This window comes from Malurus melanocephalus, unplaced genomic scaffold (assembly GCF_030028575.1).
Source record: "Malurus melanocephalus ecotype Western Australia unplaced genomic scaffold, MMel_1.1 scaffold_140, whole genome shotgun sequence".
Classification (NCBI taxonomy): Eukaryota; Metazoa; Chordata; class Aves; order Passeriformes; family Maluridae; genus Malurus; species Malurus melanocephalus.
Window position 1 is genome coordinate 1,201,714 of NW_026623372.1, and position 25,471 is coordinate 1,227,184.

At 37.2% G+C, this 25,471-nt stretch overlaps 1 protein-coding gene across 1 annotated transcript in view; it reads left to right on the forward strand.

Moving 5' to 3' along the window:
- The first annotated feature begins 232 nt into the window (after nt 1-232).
- Nucleotides 233-25,471, forward strand: part of UBE3C (ubiquitin protein ligase E3C) — a 68,818-nt gene continuing 43,579 nt past the window's right edge. The window contains exons 1-10 of the mRNA XM_057371078.1: nt 233-590; nt 10,446-10,499; nt 12,820-12,894; nt 13,546-13,692; nt 14,436-14,551; nt 15,990-16,147; nt 18,244-18,397; nt 19,157-19,374; nt 19,647-19,801; nt 21,534-21,721. Of these exons, the coding sequence (XP_057227061.1) occupies nt 525-590; nt 10,446-10,499; nt 12,820-12,894; nt 13,546-13,692; nt 14,436-14,551; nt 15,990-16,147; nt 18,244-18,397; nt 19,157-19,374; nt 19,647-19,801; nt 21,534-21,721 (1,331 nt within the window). The 5' untranslated portion in view covers nt 233-524. The remainder of the gene's footprint in view (nt 591-10,445; nt 10,500-12,819; nt 12,895-13,545; nt 13,693-14,435; nt 14,552-15,989; nt 16,148-18,243; nt 18,398-19,156; nt 19,375-19,646; nt 19,802-21,533; nt 21,722-25,471) is intronic.

A 25,471-nucleotide genomic window follows, 5' to 3' on the forward strand; every position in this document is an offset into this window, starting at 1 on the left:
CCGGGACCAGGGAAGTTTCCCCAGGAGCAGGGACGTTTCCCCGGGAACACCCGCAGCCGGGACAGCCGTCCCTGCACACCCGCAGAGCTCCCCGGGACACCGGGAGCAGCGAAGTTTCCCCAGAAGCAGAGAAGTTTCCCGGGAACACCCCCAGCCGGGACAGCCGGCGCCGCTGAGGCCGGCGCGGGCCGGGGGCGGGGCGGCGGGCGCGGCCGTGTGTCGGGAGCGCGCCCGGCGGGCGGCGGGCGGCCGCCATCTTCTCTGCGCGGCCGGCGGGAGCGCTCCCACTGCCCCCTCCTCCGCTCCCTCCGCCTCCTTCTCCCTCCTCCCACTACGCTCCGCCGTCGCCGCCGGTCAGGAAGGGGGCGACCGGGATAGCGAAGGCCGCGGGGAAGGCGGGGGACGGGGTAGCAGCCCCGCGGGGGCGGGCGGGCCGCGGGGCGCCAGCCCGGGGGATTCGTGCGGCCCCTCCGCTCGCCCTGCCGGCCGGCCGGGCCCCGCTCCCCATGGGATAAGCTGTAAACATGTTCAGCTTTGAAGGAGATTTCAAAACAAGGCCCAAGGTGTCCCTCGGAGGAGCGAGTAGGAAGGTAAGGAGCGGCGCCCGCCCGTCCCTGTGTCTCTGTCGGTTCCGCCGCCCCCCGCCCTGTTATCGGTGCTTTTACCGTCGGGCCTTCAGAAACGGGAGCAGCGATGACTAAGGTTTAATAGWGGGGAACAACCCTCCCCTCCTGATGATGTGTTTATCTCCGATCTCCCTGCCTGCCTCTTATTATTATTTTTTGTGTAATCAGGCCACACCATGCCAGACTTGTAGTGTAGTAAGAATTGTGGGAAGCGAGGAAATGTCTCCTTGGCTCGTCCCCCCCGCAGGCGATCGATCGATCCCGGGTGTCGTGGCCGGTGGCACCTCCCGAGCAGTCGCTCTCCAGGTCTTCCAGGGGGAAGGGACTAGGAGACCTCCTGTCATTTCCCTCCAGAGAGAATATCTGGCGTGGAGCCGCCTCCCCGGAGGGATGTGGGACACACACAGCCTCACACAACCCGAATTGCTGGGGGAGGCTCATCSACGTGAGCCGGGGCTGCTGGGTTGGTCTCTGTCAAGTTTAGGTTCAATCAATTTGTTGTGTCCAGGGTGAGTAGCAGTTAATTGTTAGCTGTACCAGACTATTTGATCTCCTTGTGTTTATTGATGGGAAAGAAGCTGAATGATTTATTCAGATTTTGCTGATTGGACAGGGTAAGCAAATGTTAGTCGAGCACTGAAGGGCACAGGACCTCCGAAGAGTGACAGAAAGAACGAAGTGTTTTTAGAAGTGGCCTGATCTGTAGAGGTCACTTTAATTCACTGTGAAAATACTGAATCTCCCTGTTGTCATTGGAGATGACTGTGTGGGAAGCTAATGAGTGTTTCCATTAGTATTTTTGAATTTTAATTGGGTAAAAAAAAAGTCTTAAGTTTTTATTACTGTCCACTAAAAGAAACTTTGGTTTGGAAGTACAGTGAGGAAACAAGCAAAAATACTGCAGTATGTGATACTAAAATCACAGTGAAGTTTGCATTTTGGCATATTGACTTGATATGAAGAGATTGTGTACAGAACTGTATTTAGATTATGCAGCTTTTCCTCTGATTCATCTTCTGTTTATCTTAAAACATTTCTGTTCATTAGGCTACATAAACTGGCATTACATGAGTCAAAATGCCATAAATACTACCCAGCTTAAGTAGGAATTGGCAGGACATGCCCTGGTCCTCAGCTGTACACTCCAGGTACTTTGCAGCTTTTGACCCTGACTTGCTCATAGTGCTTCTTGCTGAACATGTTGCCTTCTACAGAACTAAACAACTGTCATTAACATCTTCTTTTACACTTAGCAGTTCATGAAAATGTATAGGTATGATGTCTTTTAATTATGTGGGACAAATTCATTAATGTTATGCAGGTGTAAATTCCCAAGGGCAAATATTAGCTTGTAAAGGACTGGAGACTGAAATTGATGCATAACCTTCACTCTGTGCAGTAGAGGTTGTATTTCATGATGAGATTGATACTGACTGGTGCGCAGTTTTCATGATTTTACATTGGTTCACTGAAGTGCTTGTGCTGCATCAGTGCAAATCAGTTACATGCAGCTTTGGGCATCATGGTTATATAGACATCCTAGAGTGTCCTTGAAATAGCTGCTTGTTTGCAGAAACTGTACAGTACTGATGAAAGAATTTATTTAAACMGTATTAAAATCTACTTCTAAACACAGTTCACCTGAACTTCTATGAAAACGTTCTACAGCAGAGATTGGCTTGGGAAGTGTTTATGTGGATTCCGTGAGTTTCTCATTATTTCACATCACAGGCTCTTTGGGATTAYGTTTTTCATACCTATAGGCTTCATTTTTAGAGAAGGCTGAATTGTAAAGTATTTCCTTTCAGCTTTTTGTACACTTACTAAGAATGTACACATACTCATTTTTTTGACAAATGCCCTTGCCCTCCCAAATGGTATGTAATTTTAGAAAGATACAACGCTGTACCTCTGCCATGCTTTTGGTAGTTAGCTGGATACTTAGTGCTGCCTATTGTGATTCCTTTGGTGGAAGAAAGCACAACTCAGAAATATTGGTGCGTGCAGGCTGGTTAGTGCTAAGAATAACTCTGTATCCAGTTTGGGGAAGTTTCCCAAACGTGGTTGCACCACTGCAGAACAATGTCAAAACCTCACAGTATGGAAACGAGCACCCTTATTTGAGGAGCAGTGAGTGCTAAAGGTCCTAGGGGAACCTGATGTGAGTACATCTCCACCAAAATAGCGGTCAACAACACTATTACAYGTGTGTTATGCTGATGGAACTGCAGCTGCTAACAGTAAATGTGTTGGTCACTGGTCACATGTGTTGACACCTGTCTGGCACTGCCATGTGTGTCTGCAGCGTTCCCTTAGGCCTCACAAGGGGCTGATTTCAGTAAGTTCTATGAGTGCAGTGATAGAAATATAACGGGACTTGCATCGTTGTGGCAGTTAGAAATGTACTCAATCAAGTGTGCCTTCTCATGAGTAGCTTTTATGGCATTTTTGAATTACAAAAACATAGTTTCAGATCTGATATTGCCTGTTTGCATCTTCTRTTCATGGGTGTGTGAAAAACGAGAAAACACAGGTGTTATGGTCTGAATTGTAGCTGCTCTAGAGAGGCACTTCAATTCACCCATATCTTTGGACAAAAAAGGTAGTTTTTAAGTATCACTTGCTTTTGTTCTGGTCATGGGGTACTAATTGGTGTTCTCAAAATTACTACSYCATTGACTGATCCTTTCAGAATATTATTGTATATTATAATATTGCATTGTACGTAAGTGTAAAAATGTGGGTAGTATAGTAAGTATTTAGACTTTTCCTTCCATACCTACTTTCAAGAATGTGYTGATTCATCTGGACTATTTGCGCTGTCGTATATGTGTTTGAGGGTGTAGATATAGGGTTTTATTTACAATGTGATAAGCTAATTTTAGTGGGTTTTTAAAATTTATTTTTATTATTGGGTTAGTTTATCATCACCGTTTAAATGTGGTTCCTTGCTTTTTGAGACTCTTAAAAAGAAATTTTCAAATTTTATGTAGTTGTAACTGTCAAACCATATTTTTGTGCTTCTGAAGTAAAGTAGCCTCCAAAAATGAATGCTGTTATTGGAGTTCGATATGGGAACGTCTTGAATTACTCATGGACATTTTGTGCAGGACAGTAATTGTTGCCTGGAAGGCTGTGGCTGTGGAGAGTCTGTGGTGTGTTAGGCAGGAAATGCAGAGCTGTGCCTGAAGAGTTGGCTTGGGGTGCAGCTCAGATTGGACTCCCCCAACCCAACTGTGCAGGGGACTGAAGCAGATGGTCCTTCACCTGGGTGCTTCCCAGCCTATCCCCTGTGTCCCATGCAGTGAACATATTTCTGCTAGGTGGATGTCACCAAGGCTTCTGGGGGCAGCTGGTAGGTCTCACTGATTTCAGCATGAGGTTGAACATAGTACAAAAATGGTTTAACAATGTCAGCCTGTTTTGCTACAGTCAGGCCTTGTATTACTTTATTAATTCATTAATATTAATAAAAATCTGAGGTAGCAATGCTGTGGTACATCCATGCAGGGATCCCCAGGCCGATGCTGAGATGCACAAGGGGCTCTGGAGCCCCACATTGTTTTATTACGTTGTGAAATGTATGGATGACACCTTRTAAGTCTAGCAGGAAAAACAGGTAAAAGAACATTACGTCAAATGTATCACTTGGAATWGCTAAACTATGCTTTCATAAATCCCAARACTGTTTCAAATAGAGTATTTTTAAATTATAGTGCATTATGAGATGATTTTAAAAAGCCCCTCTTTTTCAGAATTCGTAATACAGATAAGTTACCACTGTCATGAAAGTGAAAGTGAAAACAGTTCCATTGAGTTCGGGGAGTTGTTTTGATGCTTGGCTTTTTTTGTGGAAGACAYGGTAGGTTACTAATGAGCAAATAGTGATGACTCCATCTGTGTTTTAAAAATTCTCTGTAATTTCTTTTAATATGAACATTTTTAATAATCAGAGATCTTCAATTTACAAAGTTTATTTATATTTTAATTTAGTAGTTACTGATGTGCATTCTTAAATAAGTAGCATGACATTAAACATGAGATTTTTTTGTATATTTCCCTTTGCTTTCAGATGAAGTGCAGAGGTAGAACTCCAGAAGCACCTTGTTTGCTCTTTGTTGTTGTCAGTGTTCTACACATGAAGTAACTTTTTTGGACTAAAAATTAAAGTTTTACAAGCAGTAAGCTGTAAGTTTGCCAATGTATGGAAAGATCTGCCCAGGTTTGGATTGATTATCGTGACAGATGTCTGTAGGATGTAAGCATTGATGGGATAGTTAAAAACTGGTTTTGTTTCTCTCCTACTGATTGATTGAGGAAAAATTTTMATAATTTTAGGAAGGAAAGACTGTTCTATTATAACTTATTTGAACCTACACCATGTGGCAGTGGAAATGAAATGATGCTAAGGATTTATAGTATGGAAATTCTAGATTACAATTACAAATTCAGTGTTTATTTTTACATTTTGGGGAAGAATTGCAGTGCTTTGCTCTCCATGACCTTTGTCCCTTAAGGCGCATGGTGTAGATCCGTGTGCAGGTACGTGCCTCATTCTGAGTCAGAACTATGTTTTATCCAGAATCTTGCAATGTCAAAGCCTTAGTCCTGAAATACTCTTTGAATATCAGATCTGTGGTGTAGATGTATGAGGAGACCATCATGTTGTAAAATAATGACTGTAAGTAGGAAGCTATACAGTTAATGCATATTAGATTCTTGGGCACTTTTTTCCCTCTCTGTAAACTTGAAATTCTCCTGATTTGAAAGCAAGCTACAAAAGATGGAGTTGTAGTTAGCTGACAGCCATGATTATGCTGTTCTTTTCAGTTACGTGCTGTTTTTTCAGATTCAAACTAAAAATTTCTACTTTTATTAATACATTTTTCCTGCTTGATCCTGAGAAAATAATGAGTCATAGAATGGTTTGAGATAGAAGGGATGTTAAAGATTACKTAGTTCCAACCCTCTTGTCATGGGCACGGACMCCTTCCCCTGAAGTCACTGAACTCAGCTGTGTGTACAATATACATCTTAAAAATCATACTAGGGACAAAATGAGCATAAATGTAAAAGCAACTTGCTGGCATTTCAGTTAGCCCTTGAAGCCTCCAGTCAAATCCTGGTTCTTGGTTCCAAATTCTACAGTACATCGTACAGTAAATTTCAGCTAAAATGCTGAGGTGTTTTCGAGGGAGCACTGTGACATTGACTTCRGTGAGGCCAGGCTTTCCCCGGCCAAGTGCCTCCTCCTGGGAGTTGTTCAAACTACCTTCTTCTGCAAGATGGTCTGCTCTACATGTAAACATACCTCTGATTAGTCACATCATTATTAAGAAGAGTCACAAACTATTTAAAAGCAGGATATTTCAAGCTGCTGGAGACATTTTACTCAGACATATTCAATGGAATTTGAATTGTTGAGATTCAGTTCAAGATGTTGTAAGCCTTTCAAAATGCAAATTCCTTTTACTATTCAGATTTTAAAAAACCCAGTTGGAGTTCATCTTGTCCAACATAATGTTGGGAAATAGAAACATTACTGAGTAGGTGGGGGACATCTCCCAGTGTCCACATTTGTTCAGTAAAAGTAAATGCTAGAAAACTTTGCATWTATTTGCTGAAGTTACTAAATACTTGTATTTAAAGGAATTTTATTCTGTAAATTGCTTAGGTCATTTCATTTCTTTTGTGAGTTGTTACTGATTTTTATGTGGTTCAAGCTAAATTCTGCTGTAAAGTCATATTCCTCATTTTAAGGAAGAAAAGAAAAATTTAAGTTTCTGGGTTTTGTAGACAAAAGTCATACAAGTTTTTATAATTGTCCCCAAAAATTAAAATATTTAGTGCTTATTTGTTTTTTGAAGAAAATTTCATAAAGTCACTCCTTGTAATGTGAAATACAAAACATTCTCAGCTACTAACTAAAATAAACCCTGTTTGTTTACAAGTAGGCATCAAACTTATTAATTAATATTATCTCTTTTGCTTCAGTGTGTCATTAATTTTTTTTWAAAAATGTGATCAGTGTTTAGCTCATACCTGAAAATAATTATTCAGTTTCATCTTTGCATCTGGCATATTTAGGTTTTAAATTTATTTGCTGTAAGGTAGCTTGATTAACATAGCTGTCCAGGAGCATTCAATTTCAGATTTTAACGGTCAACAAATAATAGAAGTGTTGAAAAAGACTTTTGTATGCATTTTGTTTTTCTGAATATGGATTTTGAGCCAAGAGGGCTGAAAGTGTATGTCTTTCAAGAAAAAGTGTTCAAATGCAGGATGAAAAGAAGAATTATTTCTGTGTTTGTGTACCTTATTCAGTCTTTGTCAAGGATATGTGAAGGCTAGGAGTTCTGCAAACTTACTTTTGGAACCAAAAAGTGTATTTCAGCCAAATGAGGATAAGAAAACAATATTAGCTCTTTTTCCTTYTTTTCATTATGGATTGAATTGGTGTTTTTGATGCACTGACAATGACATTGTTACACTGTTAGATGTGGCTCTTCCAGTGAACTGCTCTGTTACAGCAGTGGTGCCACTTGGAACTTTGGTGTGATGCATAGTACAGAACATAGCAGTTTTATCCCCGTGTACAAATTAACATTTCAAGTGTTACTCAACACTTCTTGGGTGGCAGTCACAAGTTTTTCTTTCTGTATACTGTCCTCCATCTGCTTCCCTGTTTTCACCTCTTTCCTCCTTCTGTCTTACCCTTTGAGTCATTGTCTGTAATGTCACATTTTGTGTTGCTGTCACATATTGTTTCYCTGCTTTCTTGTTTCTTTGTAAAACTTCTCAGAGTGGGCTTTTCATGGTCCTGCAGCTCGTGTGCTTTTCATGATCCCGCAGCTCGTGTGGAGGAGGAGGTCGCTTGTCTTTTCTCGTTTGGAAGAGGCATCAGGCAGGAAAGGAACTGCCAAATGTATTCTGTGTTGCATGGGGAACTCACAGTGTATTCCCTAKTCTGTGTATTCTCCCTCTTAGGGAGGGCAAGCTCATCATAGAAAGTGTCAGGACTGTGATTCAGGGAATAGCCCTTTCCTCCTTTTGAGTTAAGTTTCCCCCTACCTTGTGTGCCTGCCTACCGTGAGAKATGGACTCAACACATGACATGTGGCAGGTGTAGAAAGAGGGTGGCGTGACCATCCCAGGAGCGAGGCAGGGTGAGGAGCAGGAGTGAGCCAGGTGGGATCTGTGCGAGTTCCTTTCAGGCCATCTCCTACCRTGGGTAGCTCTGGGTGTCAGCAGCAGGARGAGGTGGTGGAACTGCCGCTGTCAYTGGCCAAAGGAGACTSTGGGAGCTGTGAAACTTGTGTCACTTGCATAACACTGTTGTCATTCACAGCTGGCCTCAGAACACTTGAGTTTGGCTCCTTTTCACAGTGCTGCTTGTTAAGGTTCTCTTCAGGGAGGATTTCAGAGATGACTGAAGTGCAGTTATCTGTCTTTGAAAAATAGGCTTGTTAGAATGCCCTTTGTAGGTGATGAAGATTGTTTCATGGTTCTTTCCATCTCTTTTCTACTGTACATGTATTTTCTTTTGCACATGTACAGTTTCTTCTTAATTTTTTAAGAGATGGTGTATTCCAGCTTGGCTTGATAAAACTTAAGGGGATATATTTTTCTTGCATTTAATTTAAATGTATTTTTTAGTCATAGTGATGGTCTGTGTATGTCTTGTGAACATGAGTAATAGTATTATTTTACCCATAATAATTCTTTAAAGGTAGGATGTACTTACCTAAAAATTTTGATTGCCTTAGGACATTTCTTATATTTTATTTAATTTATACTTTAACAAGTAGTTTTCCTTTAAAAGTACTCAAGTATGTGGCTGACTAAAAACTTCTGTTAAAGAGTGGATTGCTTTAAAGAGTGCTTGCCACAAAGAGACCCAGTTCCTCATCAGTGAAAATCTGGTGATACRCTGAGGATACACTGCCTTGTTATATCTCCTTCCCTCTTCAAATGATTTAAAATTGTTTGGTTTTGATGAGCGCTCTGGCCACTTGTGTTCCTTTATCTACTAATAATTAGTATTTATTGTGTGTGTTTGTGCGTTTTTGTACCATTCTCTACTCACRTGTAGGAATTTGTTTTCCCTTTTTTGTATTTTGTTCTGCTTTTTCTTTCAATTCTCTCTAAAGTGTAAGGACAAACTAAAAATCTGCTCTTTTTCTAAGCACAAATGCACTTTACATGGTGCTGCTTGCAGAACAATCATTTCKAAACAGGGACATTTCACTAATCTCTTTAATGCATTGGGTATCAGCTGTTGAAAAAGTCTGAAACTTTAAGCCGTTTGTTGGTTATTAATTTAGTAGCTTGTTTTGTCTTTGTGTGTGCCTTTCYGTACTGCTTGAGTGGAGACAGAGCATCCTTATGTATGGATTTTGTTACATTTGTTTGTACTGTGTTTAACACATGGAACAAACCCTGTCTTTAGAGGGCAGCAACTGTAGTTAGTGGTGTCTTTGGCCATAAATACTGTCTTTAGAGGAAAAGATGGTTAACCCTCTTGTGGGATTTTTTTTCTTTTTCACTCTTGGTGGTCTGCGTTCGAGTATTTTCTATCCTAAAGAAACAATGTGTCATCAAAAAAGAAATTCTCAAGAGTTTTGCTCTCATTTTTTGTATCTGCTGATAGATATTGAAAGTATTCCAGCACAGTTGCTTCAGTCGTGACTAAATATTTTGTAAACATTTGTTTGCCAACTTCAGGTTGATTTTTCAGTATTAAGATAAAATACATTTTCTGCTTGAGTGTGTCTTATTTCTTAACTTCTCTGGGCTAATAGGGGCATAGGGGGGAAAAATTAAGTTATCATATGTGTTATACTGTCAGAAAATGAGAATAGTTTCCTTAAATCGGATGTGTATTTTAGACTGGATTTGGGAAGGTGCCAGGGTGCTTTCATCTCCTGCTACCTGCAGTGGAAACTGAACACTGTACATAAAAATTGAATCATTTTGTATATTTCCTTGGAAATTACTCAGAACCATCCAGTTAGAGAATCCTGCAAATTAAGCTTTGTTTGTGTATTGTAATCTATTTAAGATTGTGGTTTAAAAGCTTAAGCACGGGTTTTCTGTTGTAATAATACTGTGTTTTGAGGCCTCATGAATACTTTAGTATTCTTTTCTTTTTCTCTGTTGATAAGATCATTGTCCTGAAAGTTCTAGTTTGTAGCCCTAATTTGAGTGAAGAGTTCAAAATTTTAAAAGGAAAAAATTCCTGTCGTTTGTGCYATGTCTCTTTTGACGTCTTTTCTGGACAAGTTTTGAGAACAAGGATAAGAAAATATGAGAGCTTAATTCTTTTTTACAAGTTAGACAAAAGCACAGGGCTTTGGAACACGATGCTATTGCTCTGAACGTGCCATAGCTTGCTGTGTGCACCTGGGTCGTGGCTTTTATGTACCTTCCAGGCAAGGAAAACACTCAGACTTTTGGTATGATCTGGTGGGACTGGGACCTTATTGTGTCCAGCTCTGCCATTTGTTAATGGCTGGTGTTTGCCGGGGTTATTGAAATGCTGAGAACACAAACGKGGGCAGGGATCAGTACAGTTCGCTGCTCTTTGTGTCCCTTTTCACAGGGACATAGCTTCCCTCCTTCGCTATTCTTTTGGGAGGGCTGTGAGTCATATATTTGTGAGTTCAGAAAATGATTAACACCTACTTTTCTCTTTGTTTTACGTGTTAAGCATTCTGAGCAAAGTGAAGTCCCTAAAGTGAAATCTGCCTTAAATATCCTGAGCACAGCTGAAGCATGTTTGAATGAAAATGCAGTAGTATCTTTATTTGTGTCTTACAGGAAGAAAAGGCTTCTCTCCTTCATCGTACTCAGGAAGAAAGGAGAAAACGAGAGGTAAAGTAGCCTGTAAGCATTTGCCTGCCCACTGGACTTTCCTTTGGTCTAACATTTACAGTACAAAGTACTTCTGCTCCAGTTGTACTTAGTTCAGCAATGTTTTCTTTCAGTGTGCAAGTTCTGTACAGTTTTAAAGTATGCTGTAATTGGCAAAACAGTTTGAATGCTCTAAGGTGTTTCTTCTGAGTGCTTTTCATATTAAAAGAAGATAAACTGTAGCTGGTGGCAAAGGGAATTTTTTATTTTGGTGTTCATTGTGTCTAGTCTTTGTTGAGGAAAGATAGGTATTTGGCAAATARATTTCAAATTTTACCTTGTCCATAATCACTTGCTACAGACTGGTCTCAGAAAACTTTCTTCTTCCCCTGGTTCTGCTGTGGTTTCTTGGCTGACCCTTAGTAATTCAATTCCCCAGTGTGTGCCTCAGTTTTGTGAAGGTAAAATCAGAACAGTGGTTCTTGAATGCTTTGAAAATTGCTCAAGTGCTTTGAAATCACCTCCATCATTAAAGAGCAGCGAGATGTGGCAACCTTAATGCTGGTTTATGATGGAAGCTTACTGCTCTGGATAATTCAGTCYGGAATAATGCAAAGGAGGAATAGGCATTGAAAGAAAAAACCCAGAATTTAGTAGTATAGAGTTACATTGAATATGTCAATGTTGTAATTTCTCCCCCACCCCCTCTGATATAAATTGAAAAAAACTCTTGGAGAAAACAGCTCTTTGGCCCTTAAAGGTGTGTTTTACCCCTGCTAAATTAAGCACAAGTTCTGCAGTGGCTCCTCTGAGAATAAAATCACCTATGGCTTTTAAAAAACTGCCTGTAGCAGAATCTTAGCAGTGACCTCAGACTTAAGACCTTTGCAATTACGGGTACCATTTTCTGGTTAGGAGTGGATACAAAGTCTCAATAAATGGACAATTATGTGTTCTGAGATAAAACTGGTACCTAGAGAAAAGGAGATCCTATCTGTGTTTTAGTTGAACCTTACATTATGGTTCTGAAGAGACACTGYCTCTCTGAAACCCTGTCCTGATTGCACTTTTACTATGGCTACTTTGGAGAGAAAAATACTCTTTGGGCTATCAAAATTTTTTTTTTTTGGTCCATGCTTTAGATGTAATTAGAGTCTTCAAGAACCTGCTTATGCAGACAAGTTGCTTTAGGAACTGGAGTTTTCCAAGAAGATTAAAATAGGCCTTGAATAGCAACTTGTCTGGTGTTTTCTCTGGTCAGTTCATGTTGTATTTTTAARTTGGATATGTCTTTATGGGACAGTAAATTAGAAATCAAGGTTTTGTGAATTAAAAGTTATTTGAACTTTCCTAAAGGTAATTWATGAAATTTATGAAAACATTTTGGTGATTTGTTTTGCTTGGTGCCCCTCAGGTTCTTTTTAGTTTAAGGATTGTTTAGGTTAGAATTTCTTTTTAAAGCAGGCTTCTTAATCCTTGTGCTTTTCTTTCAACCACTGCTTTATAGTTCTAGCTTCATTCACAACTCTTTATTTTGCTCTTTTGTTCCCTGAGAAACCATATGGACCTTGTTAGAAACATAATTACAGTAGCCACTTCCTGGATGCATTTATTGTAATGGGATGTGCTGAGGGTGTTGTTAGGGAATCCTCCAAGTGCTCTTTCTGTAGCATCTCAACCAAGCTGGCTTTCAGTTCCTCAGAGCCATTGTAAAGGAGTGATTTTTAGCTACCCTTTCCACCTCCTGAGGAAGATGKCAGTTTGGAGAAGGCACTAAGAATTTTTGTATTGTGCTCTTGTCCGCGATGAGCTTTAAGACTCTTTTTCCTTTTGATAGAGGCACTGTCTCCAAATAACTAGTTCTTTTAAACTATTTTCCCAACATCTAAACTGTGCCAGCATCATAATACTTTTGTATTTTTTTGAATGAAAACAAGTAATTAGGTCTTCAGTGTTTGCTGCTCTATGCAGAAAGAGGTATCATTGAATTTGATGAAGACTTCAGTATTTTTCAACGTAATATTAAGACCTTTTTGGCAAATAAAATGCATTAATAATGAAGTGGTACAAAGTAATAAAATGGTCATGTTGATTTCTGTAGTATTACATACTCACTGAGTATTAAAAATCCTTTTGCAATATTTAATGGTAAATTTGCACTTAAAACGTATTCTCACTGATTTGTGTGCATTGGATACAAACATTAAAATAATTTATGTTAGTAATAATTACTGCCTAATTTTCATTAAAAACCCATTTTGAATACAAATTTTTGATAAAATGGTAGAAATTAGAGTCAGTCCTATGGTGTTGATTTCAGTTTTCTTGCTTTGTTTTACAGGAAGAAAGGCGGAGGCTGAAAAATGCAATAATAATCCAGTCATTTGTAAGAGGGTACAGAGAYAGAAAACATCAAGTCAGTACCTGTTTATTTTATTAGAAAGATGCTAAATGGTTTTGTTGAAAATCAGACTTTTTAGTAATAAATAATTTCTTTGAAAAATCTTTCTGAGTATTTGTATATTTCAGAAAGTGGAAGTYCTTTTTTCTCCCTTGAAATTTTAATTTCAAACTCAGTATTTTAGTAAGCAGATATGTGTTATGCAAAGCACAGATGTGCCTGGATCTCAGTGAGTTCATGAATGTTTTCTTTTTAACTGATAAATTAAATGAAATCCATTAGGTATTAAGAACTTTCACACACCAGTAGAGCTTTTAATTTTTTTACAGTATGACTCTGGTGGTAGTTTGAGTCAAAAAGTTGTTCTAAGTTGCTATTGGGTAGACTATTCTAAGAAAGTTTTGTTTAAATKCTTTAATTTGGGTAAATTTGATTAAAATGCTTGATGTGATATGCTTGATAAGCAACAGATTTTTTGCATGTGTACTGAGTTACAGAATGGAGTTATGGCTTCAACTATGATACCATGTGTATATTTTGATCTCTTAATATGTGATGTATTTGTTTTGCTGCTTTGCAACCTCTTGGGATGGGAAGCTGAAATTTTGCATTGATGTTTTAAATCATAACCATTACTGATAGATTGATGTGTGTTTTATTTTGAAGTACTCTATACAAAGAAGTGAATTTGATCGCTGTGCTAATTTGGCCCARTCTGGAGGAAACTTCTCCACTGCTAATGGAGCGAATTTGACAGTTTTAGTTCGCCAGTTACTATTTTTCTATAGACAGAATGAGGATTCAAAGCGTTTGGTGAGTACTGGTACATACTTGATTCATAGTACATGCATTTTATGCATTTTAAAAGTGGTCTTTCACTTGAAAGATTTTGAAGGAATGCATTTCAGTAAATTCATTTAAAATTCTGGGTTTTGCCTGCACTCTGCTGTTTTTCATTTGGTCACAATAACTTAAAATTAGATTATACAAGTGCATGTGCCCACACACATACATAGTATGTGAAATGAAGCCTTGAAAAATCCTATGTGTATTATTCACAGTAAGTTTTTAAAAATACTTATWCTTCTCCTAGAATTTTAATTTTTGGACAGTATTCCTGCTTAGCGTCCTGGTCATTCCCAAGGTGTTTTTTGTGATATTTTTTTTTCTCATGGTTCAGTATTGCTGGCATATCAATTGCAAAGTCACTGCCAGCTTCCCAAATGTATGAATGAGTGTTATTCATAGTGGCTGTTAATAATGGATATTAAAGAATTATGGCTGCTTAAAACAAAAAAAWTACAGATAATTTTGTTGCCAGAATAAAGTTATTTGAAGTGTAACTCAGTTGTAAATTTGATAGTTTAGTGCTAGTGGTTGTGGGATTCATAAAGAGTAATAACATTTTTTTATCAACTGAACACGATTCAGTTTGAGTTTGTGTGTTGTAAGTCATCCAGARGTTCCACAACAGCCTTGAAATACTACTGTCTGAGTTGCAATAGATGATAGAACTTGTTTTTATGAACTGTAAACTTGTGCATATCTTGTTGYAGGTGTGGATGTGTCAGAATTTAATTAAACAGAGTTCTCAGTTTGTTAAGCAATTGGATGGTCCAGACAGACTTACTTGCTTATTCCAAATAAAAAGACTGTTGGGGCTGTGTTGCAGGTAAGTTCTTTTTTTTCTATGTGCTACTATGTAAAAAAATGTTCAGAATTTATGTTGGACACTTGTTTGTTTMTTTTTGCAGCAAATGAAGTTTAAGTGTGAGTTTATATAGAGGACTGTTTATATTAAATATTTGTAGGCCGTGGTAAAAGATACCTCTTCCTATGTAGAAGAGTGGAATGCTCTTAAGCACTGTTTGACTTTCAAGTTCAACATGTGCATAAGTGAGCCTCTCCTAGGATAAGCCTAAGTATGTTCTTAACTGTTTTGGTTCAGTGATATCATTGGSAATATTTGTGGAAAACAGGTTTTCTTGGGAACTGATAGTGTTTAGGTGTCATTATCTGAAGTAGACTAATGTTCCAAGGATATGCTTTGGATATGTGTTGTTTCAAAACTAATATAATTTAATATGCCTCCTCCTTCATTTTGAACTTAAGGCATATTAAGCAGTGACATTATTGGCTTCAGTGTTAAATTTGTTATTTTTGGTGCATCACAGGAAAATAAATCTGTTAAGATGACTTGAATATATGGCAGCTGTTGTTATTCTATTAATARAAAACTATGTATTTGTTCTTATCAATAATAGGGACTAGTTATACTCTGCAGAGCTTTAAAATATACTTTTTTAGAAAATTGTTTAAGTCACTGAGCCTTGCATTCTTGTAAGTATAATGTGTGTATGATAAACAGAGACATCGGGTGCTAAAGGAGACTTGAGTGGTGGGCTTTAAAATCCATATGCAGTGGGACACGGCTGTGATGTCACTGCGTTGAATTGTACATTTTCACTGCAGTGGAAATTGTCATGCAGCTCTTAATATGGATGAGGAAGAAAACACATTGTTAGGGCAAGTCTGCCTATACCCACCTTACTAAAAAATCCTTTGAATTCTGAACAGGCTCTTAACCTTCATAATTTCTGTGGTTACTGGTAGCAATTTGTTAAAAGGATGGGAATTTCTGTATTTTTAATATTTCAGTCTATAATCAAAGACATATTTTATTAGTTGTGCATATAGTATTCCCTAGCACTTGTTCCCAGCCYGTGCTGCTCTGGGGTTTTCATGGCTTCATTTTTAATATGGCTAGCTAATACATGTTGGAGAAACATGTATTATGCTKTGCTTCTCTTACAGTTTATGCAGCAAACCTCCAAATTTTCAAATCGATGAGAGCAAGAATTTAGTAGGATTTAAAGGTAGAATGCCATAATTATAGATACCCTAAAATCAGGAGTTACTATTATAAAGATGCCATTGGCAAATTGTAGCAAAATCACTAAGGGCACCTGCAAACCAAGTAGATAGAAATGTAACTTTAAGGAGAATGTGAAAAGGTTTTMATGATTTTAATTCTAAATCAGTATACACATGCCTGTGGTGAAATAAGAGAAATTTCCTGTTAAGTAATTTAAATTTCATTTTGTTTATAGGCTACTGCAAAATTGCAATGATGACAGTCTGAATGTTGCACTTCCTATGAGAATGCTTGAGGTATTTTCATCTGAGAATACATATTTGCCTGTTTTACAAGATGTCAGCTATGTGACATCATTAATTGAACAAATTTTGCACTACATGGTTCAAAAAGGTGAGTAGCTAGGAACTAGAAGTTCTGGGAAATACTCAGAAATTAAACACCTGAAGACCATATTGTTTAATCAAATTTTTGTCTTTACCACAGACATAATAAAGTGCTGTATACACTAACCTATACTTTAGGTAGATTTTGTGCTTATARTGAGATTGCGGCTTGAGAAATTACTGCTTGATTTATTGGGAAATTCTGTTTATAAATTGTATGTGCTACCAAGTTACTTATACAGACTTGTAGCACAGATTTTGAGGGTAGATTGATATTGCCTAAGGGAAGTTTTATTCCAGTACCTGTTTAACACGCTCACRTGGACACACACACACACACTGTGGCAGATACAAGCTTTAGTTGTCTATAAGTTGGTCACCGTTCTGCACTATTGTTTTCTGTAAATGTTAACAATCATTATTATTCTAGATTGGCATTACCTTTTAATCCAGGCAACACTCAGACAGCTTACCAGAGATGGTGGCCTGGCTTTTATTTCTCTCCTACCATCGTCAGCAAAACCATTTGCTAAACTGTGGTCAGCGACACCTGTGCAAACACACCAAAAGTTAATGAATTGGATAATTAGCACCAAAATAATGCTTTGTTGCAAAGAAACTTCATTATTCTGGGGATGTCCAAAATAAATTCTTGCCTTTATGGTATAGTAACTTAAGTGTGCAAAACTTGCGTATCATGAGGAAAGACAAAAACATGTTGAAATAAACCTCTTGGGTGCAGTTTTGGATGCATAAAATGCACAAAGAGCATCCTCCAATCATTAGTTATTGGAATATTCAGGTATAATATTTAAATGCATTTAGTGGACTAGGCTATCTCATCTTGTTACTAAGGATTTGCTTTTAACTACTGTATGTTGTAGTCACTGTGAGGAAAAAAATACTTTTATTGTGGCATATTTATTTTACTTGCCTTGATGTAACAAAAACTAGAAGTATTTGTACTTGAAGTATGTGTTTGTCTCATTATTTTTGTATAATAAATATGTCTTCCAAAATGCATATATTTGTTCTTTTAATGTAATTATATCAGTCCTCACAACTGATATATGAAAGTTTGATATCACAGAATCATTATTTTTTTACTAAAATTTAGCTTTCTAATTACTTCTAATGAGAATAAAAAGCAGTTTTGTGCAACCACACATGTTATGTCTCCTTATCTCCTCATTCTGATGCTAAACTTGTAAATAACCTGTTACGAGTTTTTATTAGTGTATGTTTTTGGATATAATTTGCCTTCCATATGTGTCTGGTCAGCRTTGCTAAGTCATTCCTTTATGGGGGCATTCACTGTGACAAGTTAGGTGGTCCCTGAGAAGGAGTCTTAGAGTGGACTCTCAATGCTGTGATGCTTTTTATGCATTTACAGTGTTCCTGTAATTGTGGAACTTGTGTCTTAGTTTAGGAGTTCATTGAGCAAGAGGAAGTTGGTTTAAGAAGAATGAAATCACRTGGTTTCATTTGTACTTCAGTGAGACAAAAATAAATTACTCTCTACACATGTCTTTATGGCATGGGTGATAATGCATTTTATTACTGTCTGACAGAGYACTGTTCTGGAGATAGTGATTGTATTCTTCAGCCTGCTCAGGCAAGGTGGAATCGAGAAATTCTGCCAGCAGGCCTCATGTCTGTATGCTGCAGTTATGTTTTGGTATGGAGTGGAAAACTCTTCATTTCTGGAAGAGTGGAAGGGCAACGTGACTAGAATCACTTATTCATGACTACAGTCACTTAAAGGAGAAGAAAACATAGTTTTCATAAACCATTATTTAAAGGAATCAAAATATTCATTTCATCAGCAAGAAATGATTAGTCCTTGAAAATCTGAACTGAACTGAAAAAACTGACTGACTACAGTTATCAAAGAATGATTTTTTAATGTGATATTTCCAAAGGGATAGCTGATATAGCCTATGAGTTATGTGAGGGTGACTTGGACTGTTGTAACATGTCTTCCTAAGTGAAGCAGAATGTAATGAAATGTAAAGTATTTTTCAAGTTAATTTAAATTGTTTTATATTGAAAAGAGGAAAAATAATACTGTGTTTAAAAACTGATCCTTTTTTTTATTTGCAGGCTACTACAAGTCGCTTTATTTGTTAATTAACAATAAGCTTCCCTCGAGTATTGAGTATTCTGATGTTTCTCGTGTCCCTATTGCAAAAATACTTCTGGAGAATGTTCTGAAGCCATTGCACTTTACATATAGCTCCTGTCCAGAAGGTGCAAGGTAAATAAAGATAATATTAAACATTTGTGTACTCATTTGCTATAGTCAGAGGTGCAGTGTGTCCAGACRTTCTTTCAGGGCAGTTTTTCGATTTATTTGTGTAGTAATGGATTCTTGGTAACACTGTATATCAGTGAAACAATGTAGTTTCAGGTGTGTTTAGGAAAAAGGCAATAAAATGCTGAATGCTGCAATAAACAGCACAGGGAACAGCAGGTGCCACAATACACAGGAATGAGGATGTGGAAGATTTCGATGAGAGCAGAGATGYAACTAAGGATAGATGAAAAGAATTTTAGAGTTTAAAAGACCTTTGTGGCACRTGAACTGAGGTTTATGGGGAGAAAATATTGAGTCAGTCTAAGCTTACAAGCAGAACGAGTCAGGTATGTAGACAGAGGGAACATAAAAAAAATTGTGGTTTTATCACATGCTTTAGTGCTTTGTGTTAAAATAGGATTTTGTGTAARAAGGGATTTTATATTAAAAATGTATTTAACTTCAGAATAGTTTTCTTTGAGTTCATGAAAAGTTTAAAGGATAAAATTGCATGTAAGATCATCAAGAGGATTTAGTGTAAGAAGTTAGTTTTTGAGAAATCTGAGAAATTTGATGTACTAGGAGAGTACTAATGGAGCACATCTTTGCAGTTYTCTTGATGGATGTGTTCAAACTTGAAAATTGATCTATTATTCCACGGGCATAATTGTGGGAAATTTTGCCTATATTTTCTATAGCAACAATTTTTCTTCATTTCAGGCAGCAGATATTTGCAGCCTTCACAGAGGAGTTTCTGGCAGCACCTTTTACAGATCAGATATTCCATTTCATCATTCCAGCGCTTGCTGATGTGCAGACCATTTTCCCTTATGAACTCTTTCTGAATGCACTATTATTAGCAGAAAGTGGATGTTCAAGAAGTGATCAAGCCCCATGGCTTTTCTACTTTGTGTTAACAGTTGGAGAAACATACTTGGGTGAGCAAGCTGAGTGGCCAATTCACTGGCTTTTTCATGTTGGAACCAATGTATATTTGCACAACTTGGTTCATTGCCAAGTGAAAAGGACATTTTRTGGAGAAAAGTATTGGAGAGATCTGTTTCATGACCAGTTCTTACCCTTTTAAGTAAAAAATGCACTGATTYGATAAGATTTGACATAACTTGTTTTGGTCAGCTATTTCTGGTAAAATATATTTTATAGCACAGTGTGATCTCACTGATCTTTTGTTTCAATGTATGTGCTCTAGGATCCCTTTCAGAGGAAGGACTTCTTGTGTATTTGAGGGTACTTCAGACTTTTCTCTCTCAGCTGCCAGTGTCTGCTGCTGGTACAAATTGTCAAGATGCCAACAGTGATTCTGAAGATGAGGATGAAGAGATCAGTAAAATGACAACTACACCGGTAAGCAGTTCAGAGTTTCTATGAATGGATTTGTATTATAGCAGCAACAGCAAAGATAGGCAAAAACATGATCACTGTAAGTYCACTGTTATTGTATAGGTGTAGAAGGGAGCCAAGCGTGTTTACTTCTTAAAAATAGATGACTGTTCACTGCAAGCAAATGGAACTGATTGCTTACATTAAAAACAAACCCCTTACTATRATAAGAGATCCTAACTACRGATARTGTGTCTATGGAAGGACAAAGCTATTATTTCTAAAAACAGGCTTAAAATTRCCTTTTTACATTTGTATTTTGCACAGATTTTGTCACTCTGCATTCTGTAGGTCCATGATGATGCTATCATGAAACACACTGCTCTGATACTCCAACTTAGTATTCTCTTTTTTTTTTTTTTGTCATGGAAATACTACAAGTCAAGTATGGTCTTTACCCTGTAGAATAGGTCTGTGTATATCCACTAACTCAAAAGTCCTCAAAGGGAAACACCTGCTTTCTGTAATAATATGTAGAGACAGTTTTATAAATAGAACTTTTTCACTATACTTTAAACTTAGAATAAATCTGTGGTAACTTAGCCTCCTAATATTTGTATCAATGCTTTGACTAACCAAAGTTGGACAGATGTAAATTCAACAGTTTCTTATTGGCCTTTGTGTAATCTTTCAGAAGACACTGTCTTTTGAAGGACTTAGTGTGCAGGTCTTCCTTGTAAAGTGTGAGAAATTTCACCAGAATTTGGGTTCATTAAAAAAACACAACTTAAGAAGAGCCATGCTGCCATGGAGTACTTGCAGCAGTTTACTTGTGTGGTTTTAGATGTTGTTACTGTCACACCAGAATCTTTACCAGGATAGTGTGAATAAAATAYTTAATTTGCCAGTTGCACACAATGTGTACAGTGTAAATATTGGCAGATTCTACTTGTGGCATATAGATCAGTGGTGTATAAGAGGTGATTAGGTAAAAAACAAAACACAAATTTCTCTTCACATATAACTWACACTAATTTTTAAATAAGAAAAAAGATTCTGCTCTGAGGAGGCCTTACATTTATTGTAGTATGTTTTTTGTATGTTTATCTTGTGCATTTTATATGTATTCCATATTTTCATGCATGTCTTAGAAAAAAAAAGTGAGCGGGTGGGGAACAGCTTTGCTCAGTTGGGAGCAAGGTGAAGATAGGAAATTAGGAAAAGGTTGTATGCCAAGAGAAAGCATTCCTCTTCACACACTGCTACTACCCAGATGTGCATTGACCACCCTGAGCTGTGTTGTCATTTGTTAACCCAAGAATCATGAATATAAAAATACTGCTTGTAAAGGAATTTAGAGTCAACATTAATTTCTGGGTGTCATGTCCAWTACTGACTGATCTCACTGGAGAAAAGATAATTTTTCCCATGTTTTATGCCAGTAAATAATTTTGCCTTATTGTATCCAAGCGTTGCAGAACATGCTTRTTTGAAACCCAGTATTTCCACTGGCCTAAGTGAAGGATGGATACCACAGCCCAACAGTTGCCTGCCTTGGGTTTTAGGTTGGCTCTTGGGTGTGATGCTTTTAAGAATTTGATATACATATGTATTATGGAATATATATATTCCATTTTATTATTTATGCAAAAMACTTTATGTGCTAGTTAAATTTGGTGGTTTTTTTTTAATAGAAATGAGGATACTTGAGCATTAAAAAGAATTAAAAGTAATCTTTTCTTTGATGTGTTTGTAGGGTGATGGAAGAATATCAGTTCAGTACATAACTGAGGAGTGCCTAAAGAAATTGGATACAAAGCAGCAGACGAATACTCTACTGAATATGGTTTGGAGAGATTCTGCGAGTGAAGAAGTCTTTACCCTGATGGCATCAATCTGCCACACGTTAATGGTACAACACCGAATGATGGTGCCAAAAGTCAGGTAAGTAGAAAWAATAGTGATCTTGAACTGTAGTGCATCAGAAATTAGTTCTATTAGATAGATTTGTTTGACGTAGTGAAATTTTTTCCTATGTTTTCTTTTACGATCAGCTGAAATAAATTAGACTTTCAGAATTTAAACAGTAATTCCAGGCAAACCAATAAGTAGATTCTTTGTTTCTTRTTTTTCTTGTTTTYCCATATGCCCTCTCAAGATTCTTGRAAGGRTTTTCTCTTGCCTTGCTCAGAGGCAGCGTTGAGTGCCATTCTATTAGAAATTGGACTACCTTGTTTTTAAAGCATTCGGTGCTATGGATTCCACAGTCTCTAGCTAGCTGAGYGCTGAAACCAGCTTGTTCCCTCCCTTCTTTAATCAAAATCTCTTGCTACTAATTAAAGTAATTTTTAACTATTGAAAATCRTATTGTTTGGGAAGGGTTTGGCACCTGAGATGAAGATAAAGGATATGTTCATTTGTGCAGTATTCTTTTACAAAGATTGCAAACCACAAATGTCAGAACAAGGGGAGAAGATGTTTGACCTTTTTATTATCAGACTGAGACCCATAAGTATTAACAATGTTCTGGTTCAAGTAGTTTTGAGTAACTATGTAGTTGCTGGTAGTAAAGTAAGTATTTAGGGAATGTTGTAAACATAATTCAAACTGCATTGTAAACAGTGATACAGAAAACTAATTAGGTGCTATCTTAGCCCAATGGTGTTTATAGCTGCTAGAGGAAGTAAGATGTCAGTGAAACTGTGATTGCCCGATTAGGGTAATTAGTTCTTTGTAGACTAATTGCATTAGAGCAGGATGTGAGACCTGAAGATCATAGCAGCTGTTGAATTAGTGTGCCAGCTTTATTGTTGTAAGTAGTACATTGCCTTGGATAGTAATTACTAAGCKTAAATGCACCACTGCTTTGACTGGAGGTTTGCTGGTGGACTGTGTGGAAAAGGGTGTTTAATGAATAAAGAAGTCTCCGAACTTTAATTGGATGAGTATGGCATCTRTTTCCTCTGAGAAGCTGTATTAGGTCTTTGCAATTATTTGTGATAAGCTATTTACACGTTGGATAAATTCAGAAGTTATGGAAGTTCTACTCAACATCAAATGGAAAATAATGTACAAATTTTAGCTTTTGAATAGCTCCAAAATTGCTGAATTTTAGAAATAAGCAATATGGATACTAAGATTTCTTTTAGTGATAGCACTTGCATGGTCAAAATAAAGTTAATTCATACAGATATTTGGTGAATTAAGGTAGACATTTATTTACTTGCTCTGACTTAAAAGTCAGCTGTAAGTGCTGAGTTTGCTGGGGATCAGTATTTCAGCAGGTGTCAATCTTTTGTCCTATTCTCAGTGCATTTGAGAGCTGGCTTAGGTTACCAAGCAACTATTTAAAACATTATTTTTGAGTGTTTTTTGAAGGGCAGATCATATTTATTTGTGGAATTAAGAAAGATAATTATAAGACTTTTTGTTATTAAGTTCCACTTTTTTTAGTTGTCTGGTGATCTTTTTAAAATCCCAAATAATTTTATTAGATTAAATGATAATCTTTTGAACGATGCTTTACTTTCTTTGAARTTGACTTGTGAGATACTTAATACCCAGAGTAAAGTATTTTTATTTAAGTAAACCGTGTAGAAATAGTTAAGCAGAAATACTTGATCTCAAATTATTTTTAATATATTCTAAKAGTTTAATAGTCGTCTTGTATTTTGTGTTTGAAATCATACTGGGTCAAATGGTTTAAAATAGAAAGAGTTATTAAAAACTTTAATATTTGCTTGTTTACAGCATATACAAGTATAATAATAAAAACAGAAGTTTGAAATCTGAAAAATGGGATGCTAAATAGAGTAATAATTGAAAATAATTTTTCAATAACTGAAGAAAATTAGACTAAGATTAACACAGTTTTAGTAGGGAGGAAATTACAAATATCTCACTATTGTTTTATAGTTCTGAGGTTTTTTCCCTTCTTGAACAAAGATGAGAATTTCAGAATATGGAATTGTATCACTGTTTTAAAACGGAATGCTTTTTCTTTCTTAAGCCTTCTCAGTACTTTTTTAATTTGACTGATGATTATGATAATGTGTGGTATTAGGAACATTGATGTTGCAGAATTAACTTAGTATTTTCCTTGGTTTCGCAACAGATGCAAGACAAAAACAAGATACCCACAAATATAATGTAGTTTTGAAAGCAGCAAGCCTGTAAAATTCTCTTCTGACACTTTACAGAGGGTGGTGGGATCCAGAGGTGAATAACTGGAAAAAGGCATTGCTTTGGGTTAGTTGCTAGGAATTTTGGTGAATTCTGAATAATTCTGGAAATATACAGYCAAGCCCAAATAAAGGGGAAGGTCACAACAGAAGAAAACTTAACTGTAGCTTATGTTCAGTAACCCAGATGAGAGGTGTAGAATAAAATCCTGATTGTGAAGAAGTCATTGGGAATTGTGTTTGTTTCTCGAGGGACAGGACTTTCATCTTTTCACTGTAAAGTTGATATATGTTATTGAATACAATTGCTAAAAAAAAAGAGATAACTTATGCCTTGGACTGTAGTTCTCATAGACAGGCTTGCAAGACTTTTTTCCATCAGAATTGTACTTTAAATAAATAGTAAGTTCTGTTTCTCTAGAATATTTTGGGGTGTGGTTTAATACCTTAGACTTGATCTTCACTGCAGCTGAATATTAAATAGTGATGGAAGCTATGTTTGTACTGGGACATCAGTCACTGTCAGTTGTCTGATCAGTGCCCCTGAGTTCGCTCATCTTCTCTTCACAGTCGCAGGTCATCACTACTGTTTAATTGCAATAACATTGCTCATCTTAGCCTGTGGTTCAGAATTGTTTGGTAGATGACGTTCTGGTGTAATCTGAGCAGCCTGCGTTCATGTGTGTGTTGAGATCCTCAGGAGCCCCAGGGAAAGCCTGGATTARATCTTCAGGGAGCATTCTGATTTTGCTTTTCTCAAAACCAAAATCATTGTATATGCAGTTTTAATCTACTTTTTTTTAAMCTTTGCTTTACGTTCGGAGTCCAGTACAATCAGAGGTAAAAGCATAAAGCAGCCTAAAGTGCAGAATAGTTCATTTACCAATGGCTCTACTGCTGTCTTGTACCCGTGTCACCTCACAGTTCTGAAGTGACAGAATCCGCTGCCCCGGCAGCAGTGACCTGTCGCAGGCTGTATGAGCTTCTCTCATTCTGCTGTATTCTCTTCATTAACTTAAATGGTCTCAGTGGGAAACTGGGCCCAATTTATGACCTAGACTGAAAATCTTGCCTTTAACTAATTAACTTGTAGTGGTTCCTCTGCTAAATTAAGCTTAATGGGTCATTTAATCTGTCCCATTGCACAGGAGGAATTTGACACTTTTTTTAAACCAGAGGTGCTCAGARTGCTGTTCTGGCAAGTCGACATAAATCATGTGGCCTTTGTGGACAATTAGATACCTAGAGAGAGAAACAAGGTTCTAAATAAATGATTGTTATGTACTTACTTTTGGGAACAGATAATTTAATTTGGTATGATTAAAATTGACAGGAATTACTGAAGTGGATTTAACTCTGTCACAGCCTGTGGCTGAGGTAGTGTGTGTTTTTCCACCTGAAAGGAGTTTATCCTTTCTGATRGGAGGGAAATGTTTCTTTCTTCCAAACGAAGAAAATCTTGTGCTAAGCCCTTAATATTGGGCTTAGTATCTGTGCTAAATCTTAATATTGG